The 27288-nt window shown below is 35.8% G+C and overlaps 1 protein-coding gene across 1 annotated transcript; it reads left to right on the plus strand.

The window, feature by feature from the left end:
- On the plus strand, positions 1 to 26196 carry LOC124632388 (carbonic anhydrase-related protein 10). Its single transcript, XM_047167208.1, has 11 exons — positions 1 to 244; positions 5013 to 5237; positions 12227 to 12277; positions 18674 to 18810; positions 18957 to 19148; positions 19871 to 19966; positions 21035 to 21101; positions 21426 to 21580; positions 24337 to 24468; positions 24695 to 24743; positions 25377 to 26196. Exons 2-11 carry the CDS (start codon positions 5174 to 5176, stop codon positions 25397 to 25399), a joined length of 966 nt encoding a protein of 321 aa, XP_047023164.1. The 5' UTR covers positions 1 to 244; positions 5013 to 5173; the 3' UTR covers positions 25400 to 26196.
- Positions 26197 to 27288: the final 1092 nt, after the last annotated feature.

Consider the following 27288-nt stretch of genomic DNA (forward strand, 5'->3'; position numbering starts at 1 on the left):
AGTCGCGGCGCGAACATGCTCGCGTGTAGTTGGGCTCAGAGCTAGGTCCTCGCGCGAAATGGCGGTAACTTTCCGATAACTTTCGTATCGTAATACGCACTAACATATCTTTGTATATTTACACAAACTATTTAAATAAAGTGTGTTAACGACTGAATCACTGAAGTTTTGTTGTATTTAAAATTGTGTTGGACAATTTATTTATAACTTTGACTGAAGAAGAGTTTACAAGAGTTTTTTGCAAGTATGTAGAATCTTTCCGAAATATTTTTATCTGATATTTTGTTTATTTTCCAATGTTTCTAATGCTTTTACCGATGTCTAACTAACAAATATTTTTGTACTCATACCCATTACATATTTTTTGCTTATCTGACTTGTTTGTTTTTTTCACTGTAGTTATTATGAATAAACCAATAGTTAGAAATCGAATACTACTGAAATAAAAATGTAGGTACCTACTAAAATTCGTAATGTATTTTAAATGCTACGTTATTTTCTAAGATTTAAAGTTAGTAAAAGCTAACTTTTATAATGTTTATACATTTAATTTATATTATTTTAATAGAAATTAAACATTTTAATTATTTAAACTTTGTTAAAGAATACATGGCCATGAATATCGTAACAAGTTTTAAAATGATTTTAACCCTATGAAAATAAAATTAGCATAAATCTACCCATAATATAATATTACACTAAAAGTACGTGGTAACTCGAGAACCGCAATAATTTTAATTAAATGCCGGGTAATTATGAAATTGCCTCCCCTCAAACCTAAATTCAATTAAACTCACCGTTGTTATACAGGGTGGGCTTAACCGGAGCATTATTATAGGATTATTATACAGCCGGTTTACATGATCATATTTTACACAGTACATGATAATATTTACCTGGTCAAACCACAGGAACGTTTTTGTCGAATAATATTTGCGTTTTCTATGGGAAAAACTGTAAAAATAAACAAATATTTATCCGTTTCTGAAGCATTCTAAAAGTAAATATTATGTGGGATTTCCCAATACTACCACCTAAACATTTTAGTCTTGTTTTTCACAAGAGAAAATTAAAACGTGGAATCCGTTACACGTGGGTACTTGCGGTATTTTTTCAAGGTATTTACAAGTTTCTCATAACTTTATAGCTGCATTAGTAAATAAATAACACTTTTCATAGCCCAACTTAATAACTTATTTTTTCCTGAATAAAGAAAATATTTCTTAATAGAACTTTACAATATTTAACACTATTAATAAACTTCACACAGGTACACAATAATTAAATTACCGCGTAAAAAGAGCATGAGATTAAAAAGGATTTTTGAGATATTTTTTTTGGGTAAAAATATCCGTAACGTACTTACTTTCAGACTGCTCTACACTTTGAACTTATTAAAATGGAGATTGGAAATATAACGGTAGGTATCTATGAAGTGCACTGCGCCACCTGTATTGGATGACGTACCTAGATTTTATGCAATATCTAAGTATAGCAATATCTGTTACAGCCAGTACCTAAGCTTTATTTAAAAGTACCTATTGTTGTTGTTAATATAAGTCTTGAATAAATAGCGGCGGTAAAAACCATAGAATTATGCCCAATAAGTAATGCAGTAGTGACATAAAAGTCACCATTAATGTAAACACTACGTGTAGCTCTAGATTTAGAACCGGTAAAAACCAAACAAATCTGCAGTAGGCAACTAATTCAAACCGTTAATCAAGCGAAATCACAAAACGAGGCAGTCGTAAATTTAAACAAAATAGTGCCAGCAAAATTCCCCGTGGAAATAATATTCGGACAAATGAAAATTCCGACCGATGCATTCGGGATCGCGAACGGCGCTCGGAGGTTTTAATTCCCTTGACTGTTGCGAATCGGCGCATGTTTTTTCATTAAAACGCATTCAATACGACGACGACGTGGCTTTGAAAAAGCGGACCTTTTCAAAAAATATTTTCCTGACATTCCACTGTGCACAGCGCTCGTTTCATTCACGGCTTTTTTGTAAAGAATTAAAAAATCGACGCTTTTAATGTCTGCCTTGTGACAAGTACATAGGTATGTACGCGTAATGCAATGAAGTTAAGTCACCCACGGTTTTTTTTTTTTCAATTTATTACCTTACCGCCTGTAGTTTTTAAGAACCCTTATGTCAAGCCTTTACCCACAGGTATTTTATTGTTCATAGCGTTAATTTGAATTGAGCAATGGAAGTCATTATGTTTACAACAGCCTTTTGTACCAACTACAGAGAAAAACCGCGGCCTGCCTGACATGGTTTATTTTGACTGGTCGAAGCATTTTTTATCTGGAAGTGTTAATAGATACTACACACCGGGATCAAAAATATTTTTTATCTAACTATTATTTTAAAATATTTCGGAATTGTTAACCTTCTTTAAAAACATTTAACTCTGCCAAAACATAACGCATCAAAAATAAATGTCGGCATTATATTTTTTCTTTCGACTATTTGGTCCTAAGATTACTATTTTTTATCGACTATACTATTTCAAACATCCTGGCATGACTACAAGACTTTCAAACACGAGAGAAGCGGCGATCGACGCATGACGGAGACTAATCAGTCAAAAGAACACAGGTTGAGAACAAAATTAAGAATTCAAAGTTGTCCTTCGTCTCAGATTACATACCACTAAAAGCCGTTACTGTGTGTCATTTCATTAGCCCAAACAAATCCCAGACAACTCAAATTAAACCAAGTCTAATAAAATCCAATAGGTATCTTCATTCTATTTTGACATAAATATACGTTACAGAAGTTTATCACCTGCTAATTACAGTGCTTTCTTAGCTGTCATTCGGACCGCGTTGAAGTAGTCGTGTTGTGGTCTCAATGACACCCTCATCTCTCCATTATTGCGCCATGGAGCAGGGTTAACGACTCGTTCGCGTGATGGCACACAACTTTATGCTTATTTATACGATGAGGCGAACAAACTTGCCGGTCGACATTCAACCGTTACATGGCCTGCGACATATCAAATCTCCATTATCAGCGGCCGCCGGAACAAACGATGGCCTTGTCGAATTTTTAAAACTTCCCCTTCGGTTTCATATTCAGGTCGAATATTAGGAACTTGAGAAAATGGCACAATGTGTGCGGTTGATTACTTTTTATGGTAAAGTTATTTCTACCACTTTGAAATGTTACGGTGTTGCGCCACGAAAAGTAACAGATCTGCGGATGCGCCAGTGTATTTGAGGAGTATAACCAAATCCTATCATTAAAAAAACCACTCACAAAAGACCCAAACTTTAAAAAGTCTTCGAACTGTAAGATCCATATGGAATCAAATGGGTTAATTCGATTTTAGAACAATCCACTATCAAACAAAAATATACTTCTTGCAAATCTTATTACCACGTCATGGAGAATTTTGACAAAACACTGGATGGATTGGATGTACCAAGAAACCCTTCCATTTTGGAAGTTGGTTAAAAATCCAAGCATTTCTATTTTCTGTTTTCATTAATGAATCAACAATTCGATGGCGTTATTCAGGGCTTTCATGCAAGTGGGACATTTACGAACGGATAATCAGGCTGTAAATGTCTACTACTAACGCTAGTGCTATCAGTACATGACATTTAATTGGTAATAAATTGGTAGATAGCTGTACCCCGCGGTTTTGCCTGCATCCCAGGGGAACTACTTACTTCCCGTATCCGGACAAAATACAGCCTGTTCCAAGGGAATAGTGTAGTTTCGCAACGTTGAAAGAATTTTTGACATTTTCTAGTGGTTTCAGAGCCTTCAGGTTATCTATAGGTACTAATATTATAAAGAGGAAAACTTTGATTGTTTGTTTGTAATGGAACTCAAAAACTCCTGGGCCGATTTTAAATATTCTTTCACCATTAGAAAGCTATATTATCTGCGAGTAACATAGGCTATATTTTATCCCGGTGCGGGCAGTAGCTCCCACGGACGCGGGTGAAACCGCGGGAAAACGGCTAGTATAAAGTATAAACAAACAAAAATATTTCCTTTTATATTAGGTCAAAAAATTTGTTTAAAATTTTAAAGCCTTGATGAGTTTTAAATAGTTGACATGTTTTTCGTCCAGTAAATATTTAATATTACACTATTGATGTGTCTCTGTCTATCGTTACATAAACTACATGGTTATTTTTATGTTACACGTGGATGGATCCTATTAATAGAATAAAAATAGTATTCTGATAACTAGACACTGATAGAATAGCGTTTGCGTATGTTATAAATACCTTAAGTCACACTACAGCTTACTCTTTACTATTAAAAATAAGCAACATACATGTATAAAGAATTACTTTGTAAAGAAAAATCTGTTTAGTCTCATATCGTTAAAATAACTTCCCACAGTCTTCCCGCGGCTCTACGTTCTTCTGCCATAAATCTGGATATCTATGGTCGCGGAATCATAGCAAAATATATATTTGTTTGTTTCAGTTCCTATTAGTCAGACAGAACTTGTTTTTTCACAAAAGGAGTATTTTAAAGGAGCATCTTTACGTTTACTTCTGTTAAATATTTTCTAAGGTATCTCCTCTGTTTATAAACCAATCGCTAGCTTTGATTCGTCCCGTACTTTCACCACTGATTCCTAATACAAAAACCAGCAGGGACAACTACAGGCAGCTGATCGCACCACACAATTTCCAAATGTTTACCAACTGAGGCAAATGGGTCATTGCGGTGCGCGCCTATACGATGCACGAGCGATCTGCCCCGTGCTACTTACCCACTATTGTTTCAACCGAGCTCGTTATTGCGCTAGAAATGTTCTACCTTTAATTAATCGGTGATAAAATCTGTTTGGTTTTTTTTTTTGTATATGATAAGTAAAAGAGCCAGCAAATGGCTATAGTTGCCTATAAATATCTTCAATCATAAACGCATTTTAAATATGGAACATAAATATACATAACGGCTAGATAGTTAAATTTTTTCATTAGTTAAAAACAATTGGTGGTACATGAGTTATTTTCTTTTGTTTCAGGTGCAATGAAGAAACTGAGTATACCAGAGCTTCCAACACGGTACTGAGAAATATTCAAAGTTTTATTTCTACCATGAAAAAGTTAAAGAAGGAAGCATAGTCCAGCGGTGAAATGTAAACGAATTCCAATGCCGGGTCTGAAAGAGAACGTGTCATAGACAATGCACAGCCTCCTTGGAGCGGCTGTTGTGTCGGCATTACTGCAGATACTTTTTTCTTACACGGGTGAATGTTATTTAAAATACTATTTAAACCGCCAATATAATTCACTAAGAAATCTACCTATAGTATTTTTCTATAAAATAAAAAAGGTCCCATTACTAGAGATAATTTATCACGTGTTAACTGTTTGCGTCATTATAACAAGTACCACCGAAAAAGAAAATAAGCTTCAGGTCAACAAAAACAAAATGCAGGTTCGTAATTAGTGTTTTTATCGTACCTCCCCTTGCGGTTAAGCAGCAAGTAAAATTTTTCACCATAAAATAAAAGAAAATAGGTTTTACGAGTCTGGAAATAAAGTACCTTTTCGTGTATCTCAACTTATAGACGTTACAGAAAAGCTAAAGTTAATATTATTGTATGGTAATCTCGTTTCCAATTGAAACTGAAACTTTTGAACAAACTTGGGGATTACTTGTCTAGTGCGGGGGTATCGCTGTTGTATTCCCACTACAAATCCTGAGCAATGTGTGGGAGGTAGATTCGAAAATTAAATAGTGACGTTAGACACTAGTTGTGAAGATAATGTTATTCTTTTCGTGAGTTGAGCATTAGCCGGCGGCGCGGAGACACCGGACAGGCCGGAACCAGCTGCGCCGTTCGCGTGCTGTTTGCCAATTTATCACTAAGCTGATTATATATAGGATCGTCCTTGTGACGTGCTTTATGACCTTGTTTGCTCTCCTCCCATTGTATCGCACTCCCTTATTTACACACCTTTTAAGCCAAGACAAAAATTGGCGGAGAATTTCTCATGTCAACATCCGTTGTCGCCTTTTGTTCTAACACGCGTGTGTTCTTGTTATTATTGTTTACGTTCGTGATTTTGTTATAAAGTTTTTTTATCCTTCTAGCGAATCTCATTCATTACAAAGTATATAAGTATTTAAAAAATTCAAAGACTTAAAAACTCTGTTTTGTTCAACCCCTTTTGTAAGAAAAACAATTTATTAACCTCACAATAGAACTTCTGTTCGTAAGAATTAGCTTTAGCTAATCCTCAAGTCTGAATTTACAATTAATATCAAAGTTAATAACACTTCAGCAGCTATACAACAGTTACAAACTTTGGCCCACATACTCAAATAGTCGTAAAGTCCTACACTCAACGAGAAGTGCTAGAAACTTCAGATGTATCTTCTAGATATGATATACGGACAAAGATCATAACTTGATACATGTAAGTACGATAATTTCAAGCTCTCAAAGACTTACCAAAAATTTAACCTAGTTAGCGGAGGCATATTCAAAGATACGTCTTGTTCATTGCACACTGTCAATCATTTATTGATCAGCAGGCTGTTTCTGGTTACGTCCTCGTATCCAGAGTGATCAACCATTGAATGCACAAGTGCCACCACCATCTTTTCACAAAACTAGAGACGGGGCAAGGCCACAGATATATAAAAATAAAATCGTTTAAATATAAAATGCATAACAGTAAACAAGAGTACAAAAGGCGCGCCACAAATTGTGTTTTCAGTGCTAGGTCTGAGCGCAGGTGGTGTCGCTCGCCTTAAGCTCTGGCGGACCGCAGCCAAATCCGCATGTGACTTTAATTTAACTTTGCTTCACTGAATATTGTCCTTACATTGAAATTTGAATTATGAGTTCGAGCTAACGTGACGCTTTATGCAGCTCTAAGTAAGTTTGTGCTTAATCTCCAACAAGTTGGACGTACAAATTGTATGTGGATTAAGTAATGTTACATTCTGAATTAGAGGTATAAAGTGAAACATATTGTTGAGGATTTATGACATTATATTGAACTTACTGCTTACAACTGGTACTAAATATGTATATTTTCAAGGTTATAATTATAACATTCTTACTTATTTTGACTGTTCTCCAATTGCAATATTATCAAAAAATAAATTAATTTACTATAAAACTTTAACCGCCAAAAACTATAAAAACTCACAACAATATCGCGAACGAAAGCATACGAAAATATCAAACGCAATAAGGAATTTGCAACGATACACGACGCCCCGTACGGTGTACCCGCGATACCGTCTGCATACGTAACCGAACATACCGCGAATGCTGTTGCGAACGCACCGCACCATAAAGTCATTACACTTGTATTAGCCCAGCTCGGGAACAGTGTTCGTACCAATTACCGTCAATCACGACTAATTTTCACGGAACAATAGTTTTCTCTAATCTGCATGGTGGAGTAATTAATGAAATTTGAACGGATAACTACTTGACTAGTTATTCAGTGAAACAACTTAATATGAAGAGTATTTAAATTCAGATGTTATGCTGCCTGCTTGTGATGCGCATGTACAGAAGTTTGATCAAATTGATTAAATGCGAGTCATAACCCAGAACTTTACAAGAAGAAATTTACATTGCAGCATAAAATAATGGCAGAAACACAGGTGTCAATGACGGAAAAGTAAAATAATGACGTCAAAAGTTTACTGACTATAGATTTTCAATAAGAAGTTAATACCACATTCAAGACGGCTTACAAAAATTAAGACTTCGTCGTCCTCCGAGCCTTTTTCCCAATCATGTTGAGGTCGGCTTCCGGTCTAACCTGATTCAGCTGAGTACCAGTGCTTTACGAGAAGTGACTGCCTATCTGACCTCCTCAACCCAGTTACCCGAGCAACCCGATACCCCTTGGTTAGACTGATGTCAGACTTACTGGCTTCTGACTACCCGTAACGACTGCCAAGGATGTTCAATGACAGCCGGGACTTACAGTTTAACGTGCCATTCGAAACACAGTCAGTGGTGTCTAAGATATACTTAGAAAGTACATACAAACTTAGAACAGTTGCATTGATACTTACCTGACCTGGGATCGAACCCGCGCCCTCATACTTGAGAGGTTGGTCCTTTACCCACTAGGCCACCACGACTTTTCACGACCACGATAAAAATTAAGACTTATTTCAAATAAAATAAAGGTTTCATTGGCGGAATAATTCGTAAAATAAAATATAAAACACCAGTAAATAAACGAGAGAGGTATTATTTAAAGCTCAACAGATCACATCACAATTTCACACTCGATCCGCAGACCGATTAATTGAGTAACGGATCGCTTCGGCCCGACCCGGGATGCCAGTAACTTGACGTCGCGATATACAGGGACCTTTAAAGATTCGAAAATATTAATACCTACATGGGAAGTGGAAATTATTTTTATTTCGAACTTTTATTTTCGACTCGACTCTTCATCTATTAAATTCTGTAATCAAGTAATTTACTTACTATTTTTTCATCGGCTCAGGCATCATTTGAACGATTGGTAGCAAGCCAATTTATTTTATTTTCTTTTGTGCTTTTATTAGCTTACTATCGCACTTTCGATCATATCTAAGTGTACCAACAACCACAGTTTTTTTTTGGTTACAAAGTTAAACACATTTCTTGTTGAAAGCAGTTATGATTCAAGCAAAATTTTAAGGAAAAACAAGAGTTGTATTTATAACTCAGGGTTAATTTTCCGTGAAAAAAAAAATGTAAATATATTTCTCAGAACGAATTATGAAAGGAAATACCTACGTAGATATTTTGATTATGATAAGAACAAGTGTAGGTACAACAACCTACACAGCATCCTAATTCCGAGAGATCTGTGACGGCCTAATTAAATGAAGAAAGAGATAAATGAAAATATGACTTTTATACAGATTTTATTTTTGTGTATCAACAAGATTCTTCCATCCGGTACGAATCCTTAAAAAAATATAAGATGTTCTATTTATTAACTTACAAAAAGGCGTCGTCAACTGAACCATAACAAATTAAACGTTGTTAGCTAATTTGTTATTATTATTTTGTAAAATGATATTTCTTTATATTTTATCCGAGAATCAAATCCTGAGTACATCAGCTAATTGCATATCGAGTGCGTAGCGGCGGCGTCAGTACCACGATATGCATTATATAAAAAGGCACTCAGCTCTCGATTAAAATTATTCGCGTGAACGAAGCTTTTGTTATGCGGACGTTGGCACTAGTTTGCGATACGACACGATCGCAGTCTTGCACATCCACGCAAAGAACACCCAATGCACCGTGAAATTGCCTATTTTCCACGTGATTTTATTTATTTATTTCATACATCGATGACATTTCCATTCGTTTTGTTGCGGCTCAATGCATCGGAAAATCGTTACGGAGGTCTCGATGCATCCGAATCATCCAGGTTTGTTCCCCTCCGTGCCCCAGACAGTGCACTCCTTAATTTTAATTCTTGAACGTTCTCGAACTTACGCTATGCATTTAAAATGTACGAATACAATGTGTCTACAAGTAGCGCATCCTGTTTAAATTTGTTAAGCCTGCAGTGCATTGAACGGTGCCACGTAGACAGTAGAGTCCCGTTTGGAATGCAAACGTAGACACATATATATCATTTGCCTCACTCGAAACGGAAACTGATTCATTTCCGATGCATGGTTGAAGCTCTTTGTGGAGTTCGTCGGCTGCGAATTGCTCACGTTTTCAACATTTGATTGCGACATCAATACCTTTGAAATGTTGTTGATTGTAAATTACCGCGCTTACGCTAAACCGGGAACTGTACAGCAAAAATAACGATAAATCTCCTTGTAAGCGAAGTGCAAACAAGTTTAAACATACAATAGTAAGTAGGTAAGTATTTCCCGCGGGGTAACGTTGGAAGGTGTGCCGACTTCTGGAGTCTGCCGAGCCTTAAAACTAAGCAGACGCTGACTGGCATCTCCCGCGCGAGCACTTTCCTACTTCACGTAGCAATCGCGTCTGCAAAATGCAACAATGCATAAGAATTCAATCTCACATTTGTTTCGATATACTTACTCGTGTACCGTCAACAAAATAAATTATTTTCAGTCTTAAATCTTGTTGGACTAAGTGGAAAACGACAAAATACTATATTACATTAATACTGTTTATTATATAATATATTTATCAGTTATTGTATAATTCCCAAGATGTAGCACGGTGATCTGCTGAAATTATTTCAAAGTTGGGTAATTCATAGATTGAGCAGGAAGCGCGCGTAGCCTCAGGTGTTGTTTTCGACACTAAAGTTGCTCTAAGCCGCACTGAGCTGTACTTAGTGTCCATGCAGGCTTGCGAGCTCACTTAATATTATCTCTGTTACCGAAGTTACAAAGCAATCATTATAGTTTCCTGAATATAACGAACCTTGTCGCATGAGCAATGCTAATAACTTGCACGACTATAAATGCTGGAGCTTACCATGCATTACTAATAAAACATAGGTAGGAACTCATGCTATTTCCAATTTCTATATTCGTAAAAGCAAAATATCGTATGCAATATATTATTTCAAATAAACGGGGGCGTACTCCGTGAGGCTGAAGTTTGTTGAGTAGCATTAAAAGATTAAAAGTCGACAGTTCGCTCAAGCTGTATCGAATCGAAACTGGAAACGATCTCTCGACTCGACTGTAACATATATTTGCGATGCAGGCGGCGCGTCCGTGGCGAACTTCGCCTGGCGAATGCAAAAATTTAAATTAAAAACATAAATCAGCCGTGTATCGAGTAACTTTCGAGATTGGTGTATACTTCGAATGCACGTTTCACTACACGTATTATGATATTAACTGTGTTGATTTTTAATTAAACTGAGCATTCAATAAATATGAAGTCGGTAATTATAGCTGGTTCGTGACAATCGAAGCAAAACGTCCGGAGGTACTTGAGTGGGACGAATCTTAGTATCAGGAAAAGGTTCTATCGCCAATTATTACAGAAAATACTCTGTTGAAGATTTTTACTCCTCAGTATTTTTGAATTAATTGCTTTGAAATTATTATGAGTATCAAAATCTCATAATCCTAATTAAGAGAACTTTAGCCAGCTCAAATTAGAAATTTTAATCTTTTGTAAATCCTTCTCCCGTGAGCCCGTGGTGTTTATGAAGTCGGTTTTTTTAGGGTTTGGCGTTAAAAGTATTTTTAATAAAATGTGATGTTATTTTTATTTTGTCATATCTTGGTAAGACTGGGGGAACCGGGGCGGCTGAGCTTACACTACCCAATTAGTGGATTAGAGCTTTGAGTAGGAGTGCTTCACGAATACTAAGTTCAACCCCTACTACCTATATGTTCTAGCTTTTTGCACAATAGTATTTATAACTATGTAACTATAATTTAAGTAAGTATATAGGTAAAAAAAAAGGTAATTCAAGTAAAGGTTGAATAAACAATGTGACAGGATGAATAAGCAGCAGCTCGTAATTTAAACGTTGTGCACTTCGACGCTCTACAAAGCAACAAACAAATAATCGTATTGAAACAACTGACAGACAAAGTTTACGGTGCAAGCACCTCGCACTCGGTACATAGGTACTTAAAAACAAACAATAGCGGGTGTCAAACATCGCACCACGTCAAGGAAAAACCGTTTTGTTTCAAAAGAATAACGCTTTTCCGCTCCATTGGCTCACTCATTTCATTTCCATTGATTCGCTTGAGGAAAACAGGATAAAAGTAAGATAAAAATTGAATGTAACAAAACAAAATGATTTACTTAACAGATCTTTGGTTTAAATTCTAAGGAAAATCTCCGTCTTATTTCTTTTGGGGTAGCCCGTGATATTATATATTTTGTATTAGGAAATATGAATTAAGTAGATAAATAAGTATTATATAGGATCACTAAAAGGATTTTTTGTACAGGAATGAAGTATTTATAGAACTTCCAATTCGAAAAGTTTTTGTTTAAAATACTTGAAATACGATGGTACTTGTTATATTGACCTTTATCAAAACTACGTACAAAATGTTTAACGGTCACTCCTTACGAAGAAAACCGTATCCAATATATCGAGAGCAATACTTGGAAGTTTCCCACCTAGTTCAGTTTCCAATCTCCCACGTATCTAAGATAAATCATTCTTCCATTTACCTTCCGAGGTCGACAAACTGGGAATAAAATCGCTCAAGTTATAACAAGGAGTAGTGTTCATTTAGTGAATAGTGCAGACTTAATTAGACTCCGTGTGATTGCAGCCGTGAGCGGCGTCAGCTGGGAGGAATGGTGGACCTACGACGGCATTTCAGGTGAGACCCATTTATTGTTCATGTCATTGTTAAATTTTATCGCGTTATTTAATATTTATGAATCGTTTGCGAGCACTATTTGTATGCGGGTCTAGAAATGAATAAAACGGCGCTGTGCATTTTTAGTGTTAGTTGCAGACGGGTGGATGTTTTTGGGAAAAATGTGACGTTTATTTTTCTTTTGTTTCTATCTCCTGTTTTTATGAACGCCTGTATTTTTAAGGCAAAGGAGGTAATCAAAATGTTTACTTTTCTTCAAACGGGCACGATATTTTATTTTTATTTGCGTTTGAGATGAGATACAAGAACGAGTTTATATGAAATGCAAAATAAATCCAAAACTAGGTGACTGACAAATATCACGTTTAATACATTTGGTTTATATACAAGCTGTTGATTTGCATCCGTGCCATATTCAAGGAGGTAATTATGCTAATGATTCTCGACCCAAATCAATAAAAAAATTGGTACGTAATTTTTTTTCTTTAATTTTTTTTTCGGAATTCCGTAAATGTCATCTAGCCTTATTTAATTTGGCGCGTATGTTACTGGCGTTAAAACCGTGCTGCACCCTCACACAAAGCATACGCAACGATCACTCATAAATTTCATTCATAAAATTGGATTACTTCGGAAATACCACGGCATTACAATGACAAAAAAAGCAGTGCATATTAGTTATTTCCCGTCTACTGTAATTCCAATCGATTATTTACGTATTGTATGTCCTCCTCCTGAACTATGGCACAAATGCAAATCAACACCTTGTATTTCTAACCAAAGACTAAAAACAAAGTATTATAAAACAAATTCGATGAATACACCTTCCACGCATTTTATTATAATAATTATAATCGTTCAGCTGTTCGCGATTAAACCTACAATACATATTCCCAATTGTATAATTTATCTTATTACATGATCATTTTGCATTTTAAATAAAGGTCATTGTAGGCCTGAAGGCAAATGATTATAACTGTTGATTGTTAAATACAAATGTAATAATTCCCCTTCCTTCTTAGTTCAAATACCGGTCGATACCTTCAACATCGCTGGTTCGATTACTGATTGTTGTCTTTGTAAAAATCCGATGCTTTTTAAGTCGTCCTTCCTTTAGGCTTCTTCTATTAATCAACAATTGACTAATTGGTAATTATTATTATACGCTAAGAAACTTCATAACCTGTTATTATTTTTAAACTTCCACAGCCTATAGCAATATAAGTCAGTGAAAACTCAAAGGTAGTAAGTGTCTATTACACCATTTACCAAGAAAAGTATCTACATCACACAGAGTATCACCCAATTCATTGACCTACCGCAAAACATTTGTCCCGTGCGCCGTATCAATTTTTCTGTGCCGATAACATTTTTGCTGGTTTACGTGACACGAAATTCATACGGGCGATTTATCTTGTATTCATATTACGTCATTCGCAAAATTGTGAGGTGTGTTATCGTGAACGCGAACTGATATTTTCCTGATAACTTCCGTGCATTTTATGATCGCCTAATATTTTTTCTTTGAGTGGCGTCTCGGATTTGTGAGGAATTGAATTTCAGTTAGGTTAATATTTTGTGTAAAACTTTATTTATAGTGGTTTTGGAATTTTGATTTATGAATTACACAGGTGTACCTACGGCGTTAGGATTAGGTACATTGATCCTTTTCAAAGGCTGATATACTATAGATCTATAGCTAGTAATAGCCAAATACACCCGCTAATTTGGAGCGCCACACACATTTCATTTAATTGCTTAATAATAAACATGCTGCTTCCATGAAATTTTCAGTTAGATGAGCTTCAAAGAAACGTCTGCAGCAATGCCAGTTTCAATCTATGGCAGCTTCTATGGCGATCACGATAATTATTATATATATCAAAGTATCACAAGAACTTCCTATTTTTTCTTTTTCATTGGAAGTATGTTCTTTTTTTGTAAGAACAATTGTCGGCATGCGTAGCAGCTCCTTTCAGCTCATTCATTCAATCCGCTGATAGACGAACTAATCAACTAGCGGTTCAGTAAATGCATTAAAAATGTATCGAGACACGTCGGGCCTTGTCCAGACTTGGTGGACTGAAGTTGCGTGCAGCCACAACAATGGAGTACTCATCCAATATTCAGAGACATCGGTAATCAACAAACATGTGCTATCGTAAACAGATCATCTAAAGATGAACTTGTATCGAGTGGTCTCTGTCTACTGCTAATCTGTGTCGGTATTCAGTAAACTAGTAGTTAGGTAGGTAGGTACTTGAGTAAGCGAACTGTGATACGGGTCGGTAAGAAAACTCTTGTTGTGGTCGAAATTACGAACGATAGGTGTGTGATTCGTGACAAGACCTTTTGTGTCTAAATATTGGTATTTTGATGATATTTTTACTGCGGGTTTCGCTGACGACAAAAAATATAAAAACCTTTCAGTTAAAAATACCGAAAAATGATTATACTGTCTCGTGGGATTTTGAACAATCTTATTAATTCTGGGAAATATTAATAAAATCCTCAAAATAATGTAAAGGATTTATTGTATTCAAAAAAGACTGAAGTGGTACGCTATAGAGATAATACCTACCTATATAGCAACGTTATAATCGGAAACCAGCCATAATACTTTTACACAAAAATCAGTTAAAGGCGTAGGTTTGAAATTAAGCAGAAGTTTTTCAATCTCTTGCTATCTTAATAATATGAATTCCAAAAATATATTAAAAAAAGAGAACAAAAGCAGTTACATTTTTATTTACTGAAGTCAATGAAAAAATAAAGACATTACCCAAAGTTTATCATGCCGCTTACAGTGCCAAAAACAATAAAAAAAATGCATGCATTAACAGAAAGTTCACTTAACGCGTGGCCATAAAGTGGGCGTGACCACAACGGCTGCGCCGGCTTACTCATGCAATTTTCAAGGTCATAAATAATAAAACCGTGAATACGATCCAAAGCACTTTGGCTACTTTCACGCCACACCCCGCCAATATTGAAATACCTTGGGAAAATAAATGTTTGCGGTTTTTCGTAATCCCTGTAAAGTGCAAAATAGTTTTAAGTACTTACGTCAGTAATTCTGCTGTTCTTTTTTTAGACTTTAAAAAGTAGCACATTAATACTTGAACAATAAACGAGTATTTCCTGAAAAAAAAACTAATAAGTTCTTAATAATATAATTTGCCATCCATACATATCTCAAACTCACCTCTTATTTTAACAGCAATCACAAAATTCGTGAACTTTTTCCCAACTATTCCAAAAATCAGTCTTTAGTAATTTCGGTTCAGGTGCTAATGATATTCCCCGATTTCCTCGAACGGGGCACAGGTGGACAAGCAGCTTAAGCCTGGAGCAGGCTCGAGCCTCGGCTTACAGAGCTACTGGAAGCGACACGATACGGAACTACTGTTGATTATTTACGGACACTCTAAAAGCTATGTCTGCGAGTGTTGCTTTGAAGTTTTGAGGATTGGACTTTGGTTTTACAAGGAATTTGTTATGGGGATACTTTGGGATTTTAGTAATGATCTACTCTTTAATATCCGTGGAATATTATGGTAATGTAACTCATTAATATCCGTGGAATCTTATTACTAAGTAAAAAGGATCTACTCATAGTTACATATTTGCATACAAATTTTTGAATTATATGAGATTTTTTTTATAATTTTAGAAATGCGATAGTTATTAGGGACTATAACAGTAAATGTTTCCATCAAAATACACGTGGGACCGAAAATATTAATACCTATAGTTCGGCCATTCAGAGAATGCGTTCCTGACACGTCGCGATTGAACTGACGACGTAACTACATTCATTGATTATTGATATAATAATGTTGTTTTAATGCTCCTCAATTGTTAAAACGGTAAACAACCAGCAAAAATATTTTTATCGTAACTGCAACGCCATTGCAAAGTTACGTCGTCAGTTCAATCGCGACGTGTCAGGAACGCATTCTCTGAATGGCCGAACTATAGTAAAAACTGTTTTTCATTCAGCGAGTGTTATGTAACCTGAAATAGTGCGGCTGACATTGTTAGTGCAGCTGTTATTTTTTAGACTAATCAAAAATGTTTCCAACGAAAGAGATGTTTCCTAGAGCTTAAAACTAACGAAGAAAAGTACTTTGAGAATGAATGAGTACAATAATGTGCATGAAAAAATTGAAATAACTTTTGTAACATACATTTAATATTCGCATCGTGCACTGAACATTTACAATACAGCCTTTGTCATTTGGATAATTAACACAGTTCCATCTGATACCGACCGACAGTGGACATTCAGTAAATATGCTCAAATAGGTAGATAGCAACTCTTTTGTTAATTTTGTTACAAATATAATTAGGTCCACTCATTCACAGCAGGTGTAAATTATTTATTTTAAATTCATATTGCCGCTATTGTAGGGGCACAATTTTTGGAACAGGCTTTGAATTTCTGAATCAAAAAATATTCGTAAAAAATATTTCCCGTTAACCAGAATTCTGCGAAGGTGAATCACATAAAAACCAAAGTAAGCTTACAGTTAAAGCCTTTATATTAGGGAATGCAATCCCGACTCGAGATTGCAAATTCGGGATCCCGCGGGATTAGAAATATCAATCCCGCGGGATCCCGGAATTTTCGGGATCCCGTCTAATTAAAAAAAAAAATGAATTCAGATGACTGAAAAAGCTAATAACTGCTTGTTTGTGATAGTGAGGTTAATTAAAATAACATTTTACTCGAAAGAAAATAAAAACCTTTATTCTTTAATCTTTCCGACTAAATAATCAGGTTGTAAGGAAATTAACGTAGGTAAATTAGGTAATCAAAACAATAAGCTTATTTCAATTGAATTAGGAAAAAGAGTGATTTTGAAAAAGACTCCTTAAAAAACAAAGGGTAGGTATTAATAGTTTCATCTGCTAAACGGTATCTAATGTTTGTTGCAATGTACACCGCTGCTGAGAATGCCCTCCTCTCCGAATCAACGCTCGCGCTGGTTGGCAACAGCGTGGCGAAGCAATTATATGCAAACTGCAAAAATCGCCCCCTTGTTCCTCCACACTCGAACAAATCCATTTCTTTTTTAATGGTAGATTCTAATTTGTCTAGGTTCGTGGCCGTGGATATACGTGCAAAAGGACTTTTAGAAGCTCGCAGAGTTTCTTCTAATTCCTCTTGAAGTGTTGTGTGTGTGTGGTTGTGTGTGTGTTGCGTAGCTCACCACTGCCGCCCAATCCCGTCAATCTCGAACGGGATCTCGTCATATGATGCGTCGGGATTGATCCCGAAAAATTACACGAGATCTCGCGAGATCGGGATCCCGCGGGATCGGGATTGCATTCCCTACTTTATATAAAATAATAAAACGTCTTTTGAAGTCTCAATGCTAAGTAGATACAGAAACGAATTATTAAAAACCCGATAATTATTGAGGGAAATATATTTTAAAATTTCGAATTTTAAAAGTCATCCACATTATCAGCTACCCCGAACGGCTTTACAAGTTCAATACAATTTTAAGTACTTACTGAAAACCTGATACCTACATCAATTATGCGTTTTGCGTAATCTATCTGGACTAATAAAATAGAACCCGTAAATACACTACCATTTATGTATGAAGAGTCTACCAGCAATATGGACACAGGGAGCTTTGATTAGCCTCCTTTTACACAATAATTTTTTTTTGGGGATCTGAAAATATTGAAATATTCGAGTACGAAAGCCATAATGTTTTTGAATAAAGCATGTGATATGTTTCAGTCACATTGTGGTGCGGATTTTGCTCAGAGGTATTACGAGTACATTTTTTTTATGAAGTAACAAAAAACAGTACATAGTAAGGTGCAAACTATATATATGTATCTATAAAACCCATCTGTAAACATCTGCCAGCATAATAAAATAAACGGATTAAAAAATCAATAGGAAGAACTCAATTTATGATAAAATTTTCTTTTTTCTTGCATCCGCCGTGGAACGAATTCCATCCAATTGAGTCTGTGCTAGTTTCAAGTTGATCTGAGTCAACATTTATTGAACTGGGTCTTGATTCCATTACTTTAAAGCCGCGTGCTGACTGGACCACTCACATGTAATAGACGCTCGGCGAACATTTTGTGCAGTGACGGCGATAAGCCCACTATTACAACGTTCGATTACGATCTCAATATTTAACAATTTATTGAAACAAGTAGGCGTTCTGAAGGTTAATTCATGTTATAAATTTTCACTATGGAAATTGACCGTGTTCGAATTATACATTCCTATAAATTGTTGCTGCAGCGGCTACTGCAGTAGTCAATCGATTGGCAGCAAATTAAAACATATTTTCGGTTACATGTGAGGTGACTGTCAAAAATCTCTTTGTAATTTTATTAAAATTAATTAAACGTATCCAGGTCCAGCATTCTGGGGGCTGATCAACCCAGAATGGTCGTTATGCAACAAGGGGAGGCGACAGTCCCCGGTCAACTTGGAACCAGACAAGCTGCTGTTCGACCCCAACCTACGATTTTTGCACATAGATAAACATAGGGTAAGTGGTCTTGATTTGTACGATTCAAATAAGTATTTTAAATGGGCAAAGGCTGGGCTGGGCTAAAGAGATTGAAGCTGAATAATTATGCGTGCTTATTGTACCGTGATGTTAATAAGAACCTAACTCTTAACCTTGTTTGACAGATAAACGGTCTAATAAGCAACACAGGCCATTCAGTGATCTTCACGGTGGAGAATGAGACTCGACACCATATCAACATAACGGGAGGCCCACTCTCCTACAAGTACCAGTTCCATGAAATCCACATACACTACGGCCTACACGACCAGTTTGGATCTGAACACGCCATAAACGGATACACCTTTCCTGCAGAGGTTTGTTATAATAAATTTTCCTTATCCAAACAAAAACATTTCGTCAGATAGAACGTTCTTTCACGTACGACTATAGAAAATTTAATCGTAACTTGGGCTTCATAAATAATTCTCCCGGCTTAAGGAACCTACCTAGTGACGTAGATTCATATCCTCATAAAGTCAGAGATTCGCAACACTCATGATACATTATGTAAGCAACCGAGGATAAAACCTAAGTGAAGCGTCGAATAAACATGTAACGTAGATAAACGTTAAAATGTTATCAGGGATTTCTTCGGAAAGGTCTCAAAAGAAAGCGTAACAGATGTTTTCACACGCATCCTCGCGCCTCCGTCGTTGAGATGTTCAAATCCCAAATGTAATCCCGACGAACGACTTGACTGCGAACCAACTCAACCATGCCTCCTGTTTATTTATGTGACAAATTCTTACGTAGCCATGTTAAATCCAAAATCATGTGCTCCATCTCGTGGAAGTGGCTTTTCATTCCCAGAGTATTGTGACTTTCAACTTTATGAGGTTAAAAATCCACGTTGCTTTATTACTCACAGGCAGGTAGGTATGTGTGGTATGCAGTTGTTGCTATTTCGGTAAGGAGACTACGTGACCGGCACATAGAACTTGGTCATTTTATTAAAAACCTTGTTAATTTTGAACTGAATGTTTTTTGATAATACGTAATTAGTTGTTTCTTCTTCACATGATTTCATTTGTTCCAGATTCAGATATTCGGTTTTAATTCACAATTGTATTCAAACTTCTCCGAGGCACTGCACAAAGCTCAAGGAATTGTTTCAATATCACTATTGTTACAGGTAATTACATTAATTAAACATTTATTTTATGCAATCAGGTACCTTATGTATGTTTTTGTTATAACCCAAGATATAAGAGATGTGCACTTTCGAATAATAGGTAATAATAAATCCAGGACTCTAGTACCGTGGTCTGATGGAAACACTGTAAAATCTTGGCCTAATTGATACCAATACAAAAATTATTTCCTATTATACCTACAAATAATAATGCAATGAGGTATTTATATTTGTACTTAACCGTAATTGTATCCATCGAACGTGTTACCAGCCGCACCTTCGCATAAAACTGAGCGCAGTTAATTAAGGAAATTGGATTTTTCTGTGCGCCATTGGATTAGCCAGTAAAGCTATTAGTTCAAATTAAGTAACTGACTGGTCTGTGGCCCGTCAGGCCGTCACCACTCGGGGTCAGCGTGGATGCTTTCAATTAATTGCCACCATTTAGTGTTGTCTTCATCATCAATATTTGGAGAAAGGTGCGACTTTTTCACGCACGTTTTCTTTCCGAAAATCATTTAGTACCATGCCCTTTGCAGACACAAATAGGCTCAGCGTTTCGGAACGTAAATAACAGCTACAGCTGTTATTTACGTTCCGACGTTTATACATAAAAAATGCGGACTTTTCTCAGCTGTCAAATATTTATCTATGTTCCATCAACTGAGCTTGTTGGCGAAATCGAACAAATGTTTACCCGATGTTCTTACACCGTCTTTAGGAGAGGTTATTTTCGATCGTTTTATGGTTTTCCTTAATGAAGGCCAGCGCCTGTGTTAGCACATCCCATCCGATGTTGTCCCAAGGGGGAACATGTTTGCCGACACGTTCATATTTCGCTTGTGGCCCCGGTTAACTGAAACTTTGCTAAAGCAAGCTATTTCCCACACGACAAACAATTAGCGCATCTCCGGTTTTCTTTTATTACGTTCATAGCTGGTTAATACTATATTTTATATTACATACATTTTTTTAATTATTTCAATTAATATTATTTATTATATTGATATTATAACCATTTATAACCATTATGACGACTTTCTTATTAAATTAACAAATTGTTTTCAGCTCGGAGATTTATCAAATCCAGAACTAAGAGTTCTGACAGAAGAATTAGAAAATATCAAATACGGTGGTAAGTACTAAAAAAAGAAGCACCAAAAACATCTATTTAAGTTTTTGAAATAGCACTGCAGAGGTTTTACTTGCAAACCATTTGTTTATCTAATTCATTAACAGATAAATAATATAAATATTTACACATTGTCTGGCTTCTAGTAAGTATAAAATTCAATTACTAATCTAACGCTTAAAATTATAAGTAGTTTGTTTATTTGTAATACATATATTTACAATTATAATTCATTACCTATTAAGAAAAGAGATAATCCAAACGAAATTTATTTTTATCAAATACAACGAAATTATAAAATTAGTCAATCCTTCTTTCTCTGCAAAGGTGCGGAAATGCCGGTGAACAAGCTATCGGTCCGGGGGCTCCTGCCGGACACGGACTACTACATGACGTACGACGGCTCCACCACGGCGCCCGCCTGCTACGAGACCGTCACCTGGATCATTGTCAACAAGCCCATCTATATCACCAAACAACAGGTACTTTGAGACTTAACTAGGATGCTAACTTTGTTATGATGATTTAGAAAAAGCTGTTGCGGCTGGGACCACGATCACGCTAAACTTCGGAACTCGGATACCAATAATGACCAAAAATATACGCAAAAACGTTGAGTAAAGATAAAGTAGTAAAGATATCGTATGTATGTACCTATACATTTAGGTCCCGTATATTTATAAATAAATATACCTACACAGCGTCTCACACTTTATAAAAAAAAAACTTGTAGAGTGTACGGCATCGTCGGAATTATAAATTGAAAGATTGATTTTCTACAATCAAATTTCTTCAAGACGATTATTGGTCGGACAAGTTCATCAAGTTTTGCTGAGGACTATACAAATTATAGTTAGAACTTACGGTGTACCACGTCGGTCTTGGATTGGAAACTTTCGATGAAACAGCTGCATCTGCCGGCTCAACTTATAAAAACCAACAACTGGGTATTGAAAGACGATTTAACTTTTAAACTGTCAATTCAACTACGTAATTAAAAACATTTGTTACATAAAACGAATCAATGTTATACATCATCTTAATCGATTTCAAAAATCCAATCCAAAAGAATTAGGTAGGTATATTAAACAGAACAAACTTAAAAATAAAATGAAGTTCAAAGCATTAAAAGATTACCTACTTATTCTGTAGAGACCTGCCTTCTAATTCCACATGTTTATGTTATGAAGAAGTGGCACTCCAAACTTTCCACTACTTCAACCTGTACACTTGAAAAGCTTGTACCTACTTATTCAGAAACTGTAGTCTCCACACTTTATTTCATTTTGTAACCTACTTAATTCAAAATTCATAATTCGAAAAGAGCTGATACTCAACATAATTTGGCCATAATTTCACTTCAGTGTTGATGATTCGATTTTAATTGAATGACAACTTTATATTTCGTGGCCCACATTGTAACGAAATTCCACTTCCCTACCTGATAATTTCACACAAAACCATTATACCTACTCTTTGAAGCGACCATCAAAAGTGCATTAGTGGAGAACGTGGAACATTCGACATTGAGCTCTACTGAGGAGTGGGTCAACCCGCTCAGTGGTAACAATCAATATGTGCGGTAACTGCATCCGTTCAAGTTCGCCGTTTGCATTATACGCCTCCCTGCCTTCCTTGTTTGACTACAGATGTAGGAATTATGGAACAGCAACGCTCAAAGTGACCTGAAACAAGTTAACGAGTGTATAGATAAAATTCGAGCATTTAAATAGTCTACAAACGATGTTTTGTCATGAATATACGAAATAATGACTACGAGCCAAACTTCTGAAAACGCATTGAAACTTTAACTCATTTCGTGCATAAACTTCTGAGAAAGTAAACTTTTCAATTAAAGTGTATTCATCGAGTTTTGTGCTAGTTTCAATTTTCTTAATGAAAAAGTTTGAATATGCATAAAGTACGCTGTAGTGCGAAAGACGTTAAAACTAAATAAGCTGTTCTACTCGTGAATTACAATCGCGGCCCATATTTCAGCGGGTCTGCTTAATAGCCGCAGTTGTCCCGCGCCCGGGCCGCACGGCGCATCCAGTCGAAGACATGTTCGTATCTGTGTATTCAAGCGTGGTTGGGGCCAGCGTAATAACATTTTCATTTGTGCCCACGCTACAATAAACAACTCACGTCCCTCGCCTTTAGACAAAGACTCCGCCGTGAATTATGTACGTGTTAAAAGTAAACTGAAAGTGCCGCGTTGTGTGGCTGTTATTATAAATCATTGTTTATGTTTTCCGTTTGTGTTGGTCGGAAAATTAAGTGCTAGTGGAAACTGCTTGCAATCTCGCGGGGAGTTGAGCGAACGCCATGTGGTCGCTGCTTGAAGCGCAATTTACAACACCACTAACGTGCTTAGTTTTATGCTAATAAAAATCCCCCACACACATTTACTGCGCGAGGGAAACTCGTAAAAACTGAAATAAAACTAATAATACGTGTTAGCTTGACAGTTGAACATAAAGTTGGACGTCGTTGATGCCGCTAGCCAGTGGCCAGCGTCACCTAGCCTCACCGTAATACTACGAGTGGTTACGCATTGTCATGATAAGCTCCAGTTTAAAATGTATGATTGAATCATCAAGCATGTGGTACCAATAAAACAACAGTAATGAAATCCATGATAAGCGTACCAAAGTCAAATAAAGCCTTCGCACCACAATACAAACCAAATTACAGTTGGTAAAATCAAAGTTTAGGCGGAGTCTATAATCAGAATCAAATTGTTTAATACAGCGTAAACAACGATGCGAATCAGATAGCCGCGGTCGCGTGTTCCGAGCCAGTTAATCCGACTGTGGCAACAACATACCTATACTGAATAGTAGTCAACCAACGTTATAAAAGGAAGAAATTTCAATTTACTTGAAATAGCTCTCCACCTTACACTTCTTTGTAATGAAATTGAACCGAGAAATTTCAAAATTACAGCATTCAAACATTGGGTTAAATTTATTATTTAAAAATAAATATAACGTTAAACAAACGGATCGTTCTAAGATAACAGCGAGTACTGATTTTAACATAATAGCTTATTCAAGGTTCTAGACAATACATGAATAAAATTACACTGTAGAGCAATTTTCTCTTCAACGTGATCAAAATAAGCAACAGCATCTCCCGTAATATTATTTGGCCGAGGCTTCATAAAATACCGAAATAGGGTTAGTCATTTTACTTTCAAGAACTTTAGTGTCAACATAATTGAATTTCATGACTGTAGTTGCACGGCTTGAGGCGGTTGATGCAAGGCGACGCCAGGCACCCCAAGGCTCCCCTCGGCAACAACTTTAGGCCGCCCCAGCCTCTCCACCATCGAGCCGTGAGGACCAACATTGACTTCGATCTTAGCAAGGTAAATTACACCTTATAGGAAATCAAATTAAGCACAAACTCCTCTGGAGACGCGCTTAATAATTCATATTGTATGCTAAGCTGGGTACCTAAGCGATATACTTAGTCTTGCATTGTGTATGCCCTTGTAAAATGGTTAGCTGCACTATTATTTAGCACAAATGAATCTTGTTTGCTTAGTGAAAGCCTGACTTGACAACGTGTGTTAATTAATTTTAAATTTTCAGTATCCTGGGAAGACTTGTCCAAGCATGCATCGAGATATGCATTACAAAGGTAACTTTACATTTTATTACTTTCTTGAAGCACTTTAAAGCTTTGTTTACTGAAGCCCACTTTATTCATCTGCTCCTTAAATATATACTTTTAAATTAAGAACGCAAGTAGGCTATCTCATTTTCTACCAAAGCCTATAGCCATTACCGACATAACCTATCTCGGCAATCGGCGAGCAACTGGTGTTACTAACAGTAACCTATGTAGCGATAACGATAATTTCACAGTTATCGCGATTGCAAATTACGTAATTGGCGCAGTTACATTTCGTGTTCAAATATGAGGGAGGCTTTTGTGATAATGTTAGCGGGTAATGTTGAGTCAATTAATGTGGCAATGTGGGACTTTTCAAATAGCGTAGTAATGAATACGGAGTAGCGGTTTTTTGTAAGGCGAAGCCCTACCTACTTTTATTTTAAGGTTATATATTTATTTTGTAATGATAGTGTTTTAAATAAAACCACTAAAATAAATCGGTACAATACCAATTATATTAAAAAGCAACTCATACTTACCTTTATTTCTGACACCATAAACATGCAAATTATTCTGAGAATCGCTCCCTGCACCCATATTCCGCTTACAGTATAACCCAGCTTCCACACGTTATCAAGGTTTTCATTTCTGTTGCAGCCAAAAGCTGGACACAGTATTGAAGCTAATTCCACTCCGGTAGGCATTCATAGCAGCTACGTAGAAATATACATTAACTAGTACATAAGTTTGTACATACCTCTTGTACAGTCTCGTTTACATCCCGCTTATGATAAATGGAGCAACAAAATATATTTTAAGTGTAATATATCCAATCTTAGCGCTGATGTTAGACTTAGAATAATTGTGATGAGTGACTTTTGTTGGGTAAATGTTACCTATATTTTATTACGGCCTCTGATTAAGTAGATATTTTCGGATAGATTGTTCAAACCATGCCATCGGTTTTGCTGTAGTAAATTGTATACTTAAAGTAGGAAAATTGATCCCTAGATTGTATAATAATTAGGTATGTCGAATTTATATCAGATTATTTATTGAAATTATTACATATCATTTGACATCTCCGAAGTTTTTATATTTGTGTTATTATTTGACGGTTACAATTGTTCTCTAAAATACCTGTTGTAAAATATTACTTTTATAAATGTTTGTAAAAATAATTGTTTAGAATTTTCTAGTTAATTAGCATTGAAATCAATTAACGAATGAATTTAGATACATAATCATATCAAATTATAAGAAGTATTTGTAAGGTCTCATTTGATGGTACTAGGTACTTTAATATAACAATATCTATCGCTGTAAGACGTCTATAGCTTTAATAAACTATATTCTAGTGTTTATATTTCATTGCGTATTGTAAAGATGAAAACTATTCCATGACTATAAAATGTATATCGCCTGGCTTTCTTGTAAGATCTGTTAGATTATTATTTGATTAAACGATATTCACTTACGTTTATTTTGTTATTTATTTAATCAAGTGTAAGCAATACCGTCCGAGGGTCTAACCACACAGTAAAGTTTTATTGGAAGATAAAAATTTACAAAAGCTCAATCGTAATCTGGTTGAGCCTCTGTAATTTTTCGTGGTCGGTTTTAAATCGGCAAATATACGCATTCCCATATATTCCGATACCAATTGGAAATCCCAATAAGCTATCGGCCGATAAAAAGCTTGCTGTGCCCGATAGTGGTACATGCATACAAACCTATAAAAGGTTAAAGTGCACTGCTACTTATGGAAAAATATAAGAATAATAAGATCAGGTTTAAAATTATACAGTATGTAGATGTCCCGCTGATGTCAAAGGTTTTTCTCAGAGATCAGCAATATCAAGTTTAAAAACGTAAGCGGGAGGTATGTCCCGATGCAATGGAGCTAAACGTCTGTTTTAGTGTTTCCTCCAGTCTTGTGTTTGAATAAAAAGCTCATTTGAATTCTATGAGAATCGAAATTGCTCTCCTTTTCGCTGTAGTAACTTAATTTAATCGAGTTCCATCACAATGTCTTTTACCTTTAGATTAGGTACTTGCTATAATGCTGATAAAAGTGGAAAATAAAATTTATAATACTTTTCCTTTTGTTATCTCCAGACGTTCTTTTTCCCAAGTTGGTAGTCACGTATATTTTATTGTACAAGAGTCAAATATAAATTATTTTTCCACGCGATAACGTGGAGATTAAGATTGTAAAATAAATTACTTGATTTTCCGCATAGAGGTCGAGTTTATTGGAAAAGTTACCGTGCTCGGGTGTTGATAGACTTACACAGATTGAGTTCATTAAAAATTTATAATTATCCTGTGTAATGGAGGCGTTTTAATACGATTATGGTGTACTGGGGTAGGAGGGAACGTAGATAGCCCAAAATATTTCAAAATAATGACTATGTCAACACAATAGTGTGATAAAATTAGGATTCAATTATACTGATAATTAAAGAAAAAAAAACATAAGTCGAATGATTTTTATGTTATTTATAACACTCTTTGAAAGGGCGTTACAGATCTATTATTAAGTTAAAAGCGCCTAGTGAATGGAGTC

This window comes from Helicoverpa zea, chromosome 8 (genome assembly GCF_022581195.2).
Source record: "Helicoverpa zea isolate HzStark_Cry1AcR chromosome 8, ilHelZeax1.1, whole genome shotgun sequence".
NCBI lineage: Eukaryota > Metazoa > Arthropoda > Insecta > Lepidoptera > Noctuidae > Helicoverpa > Helicoverpa zea.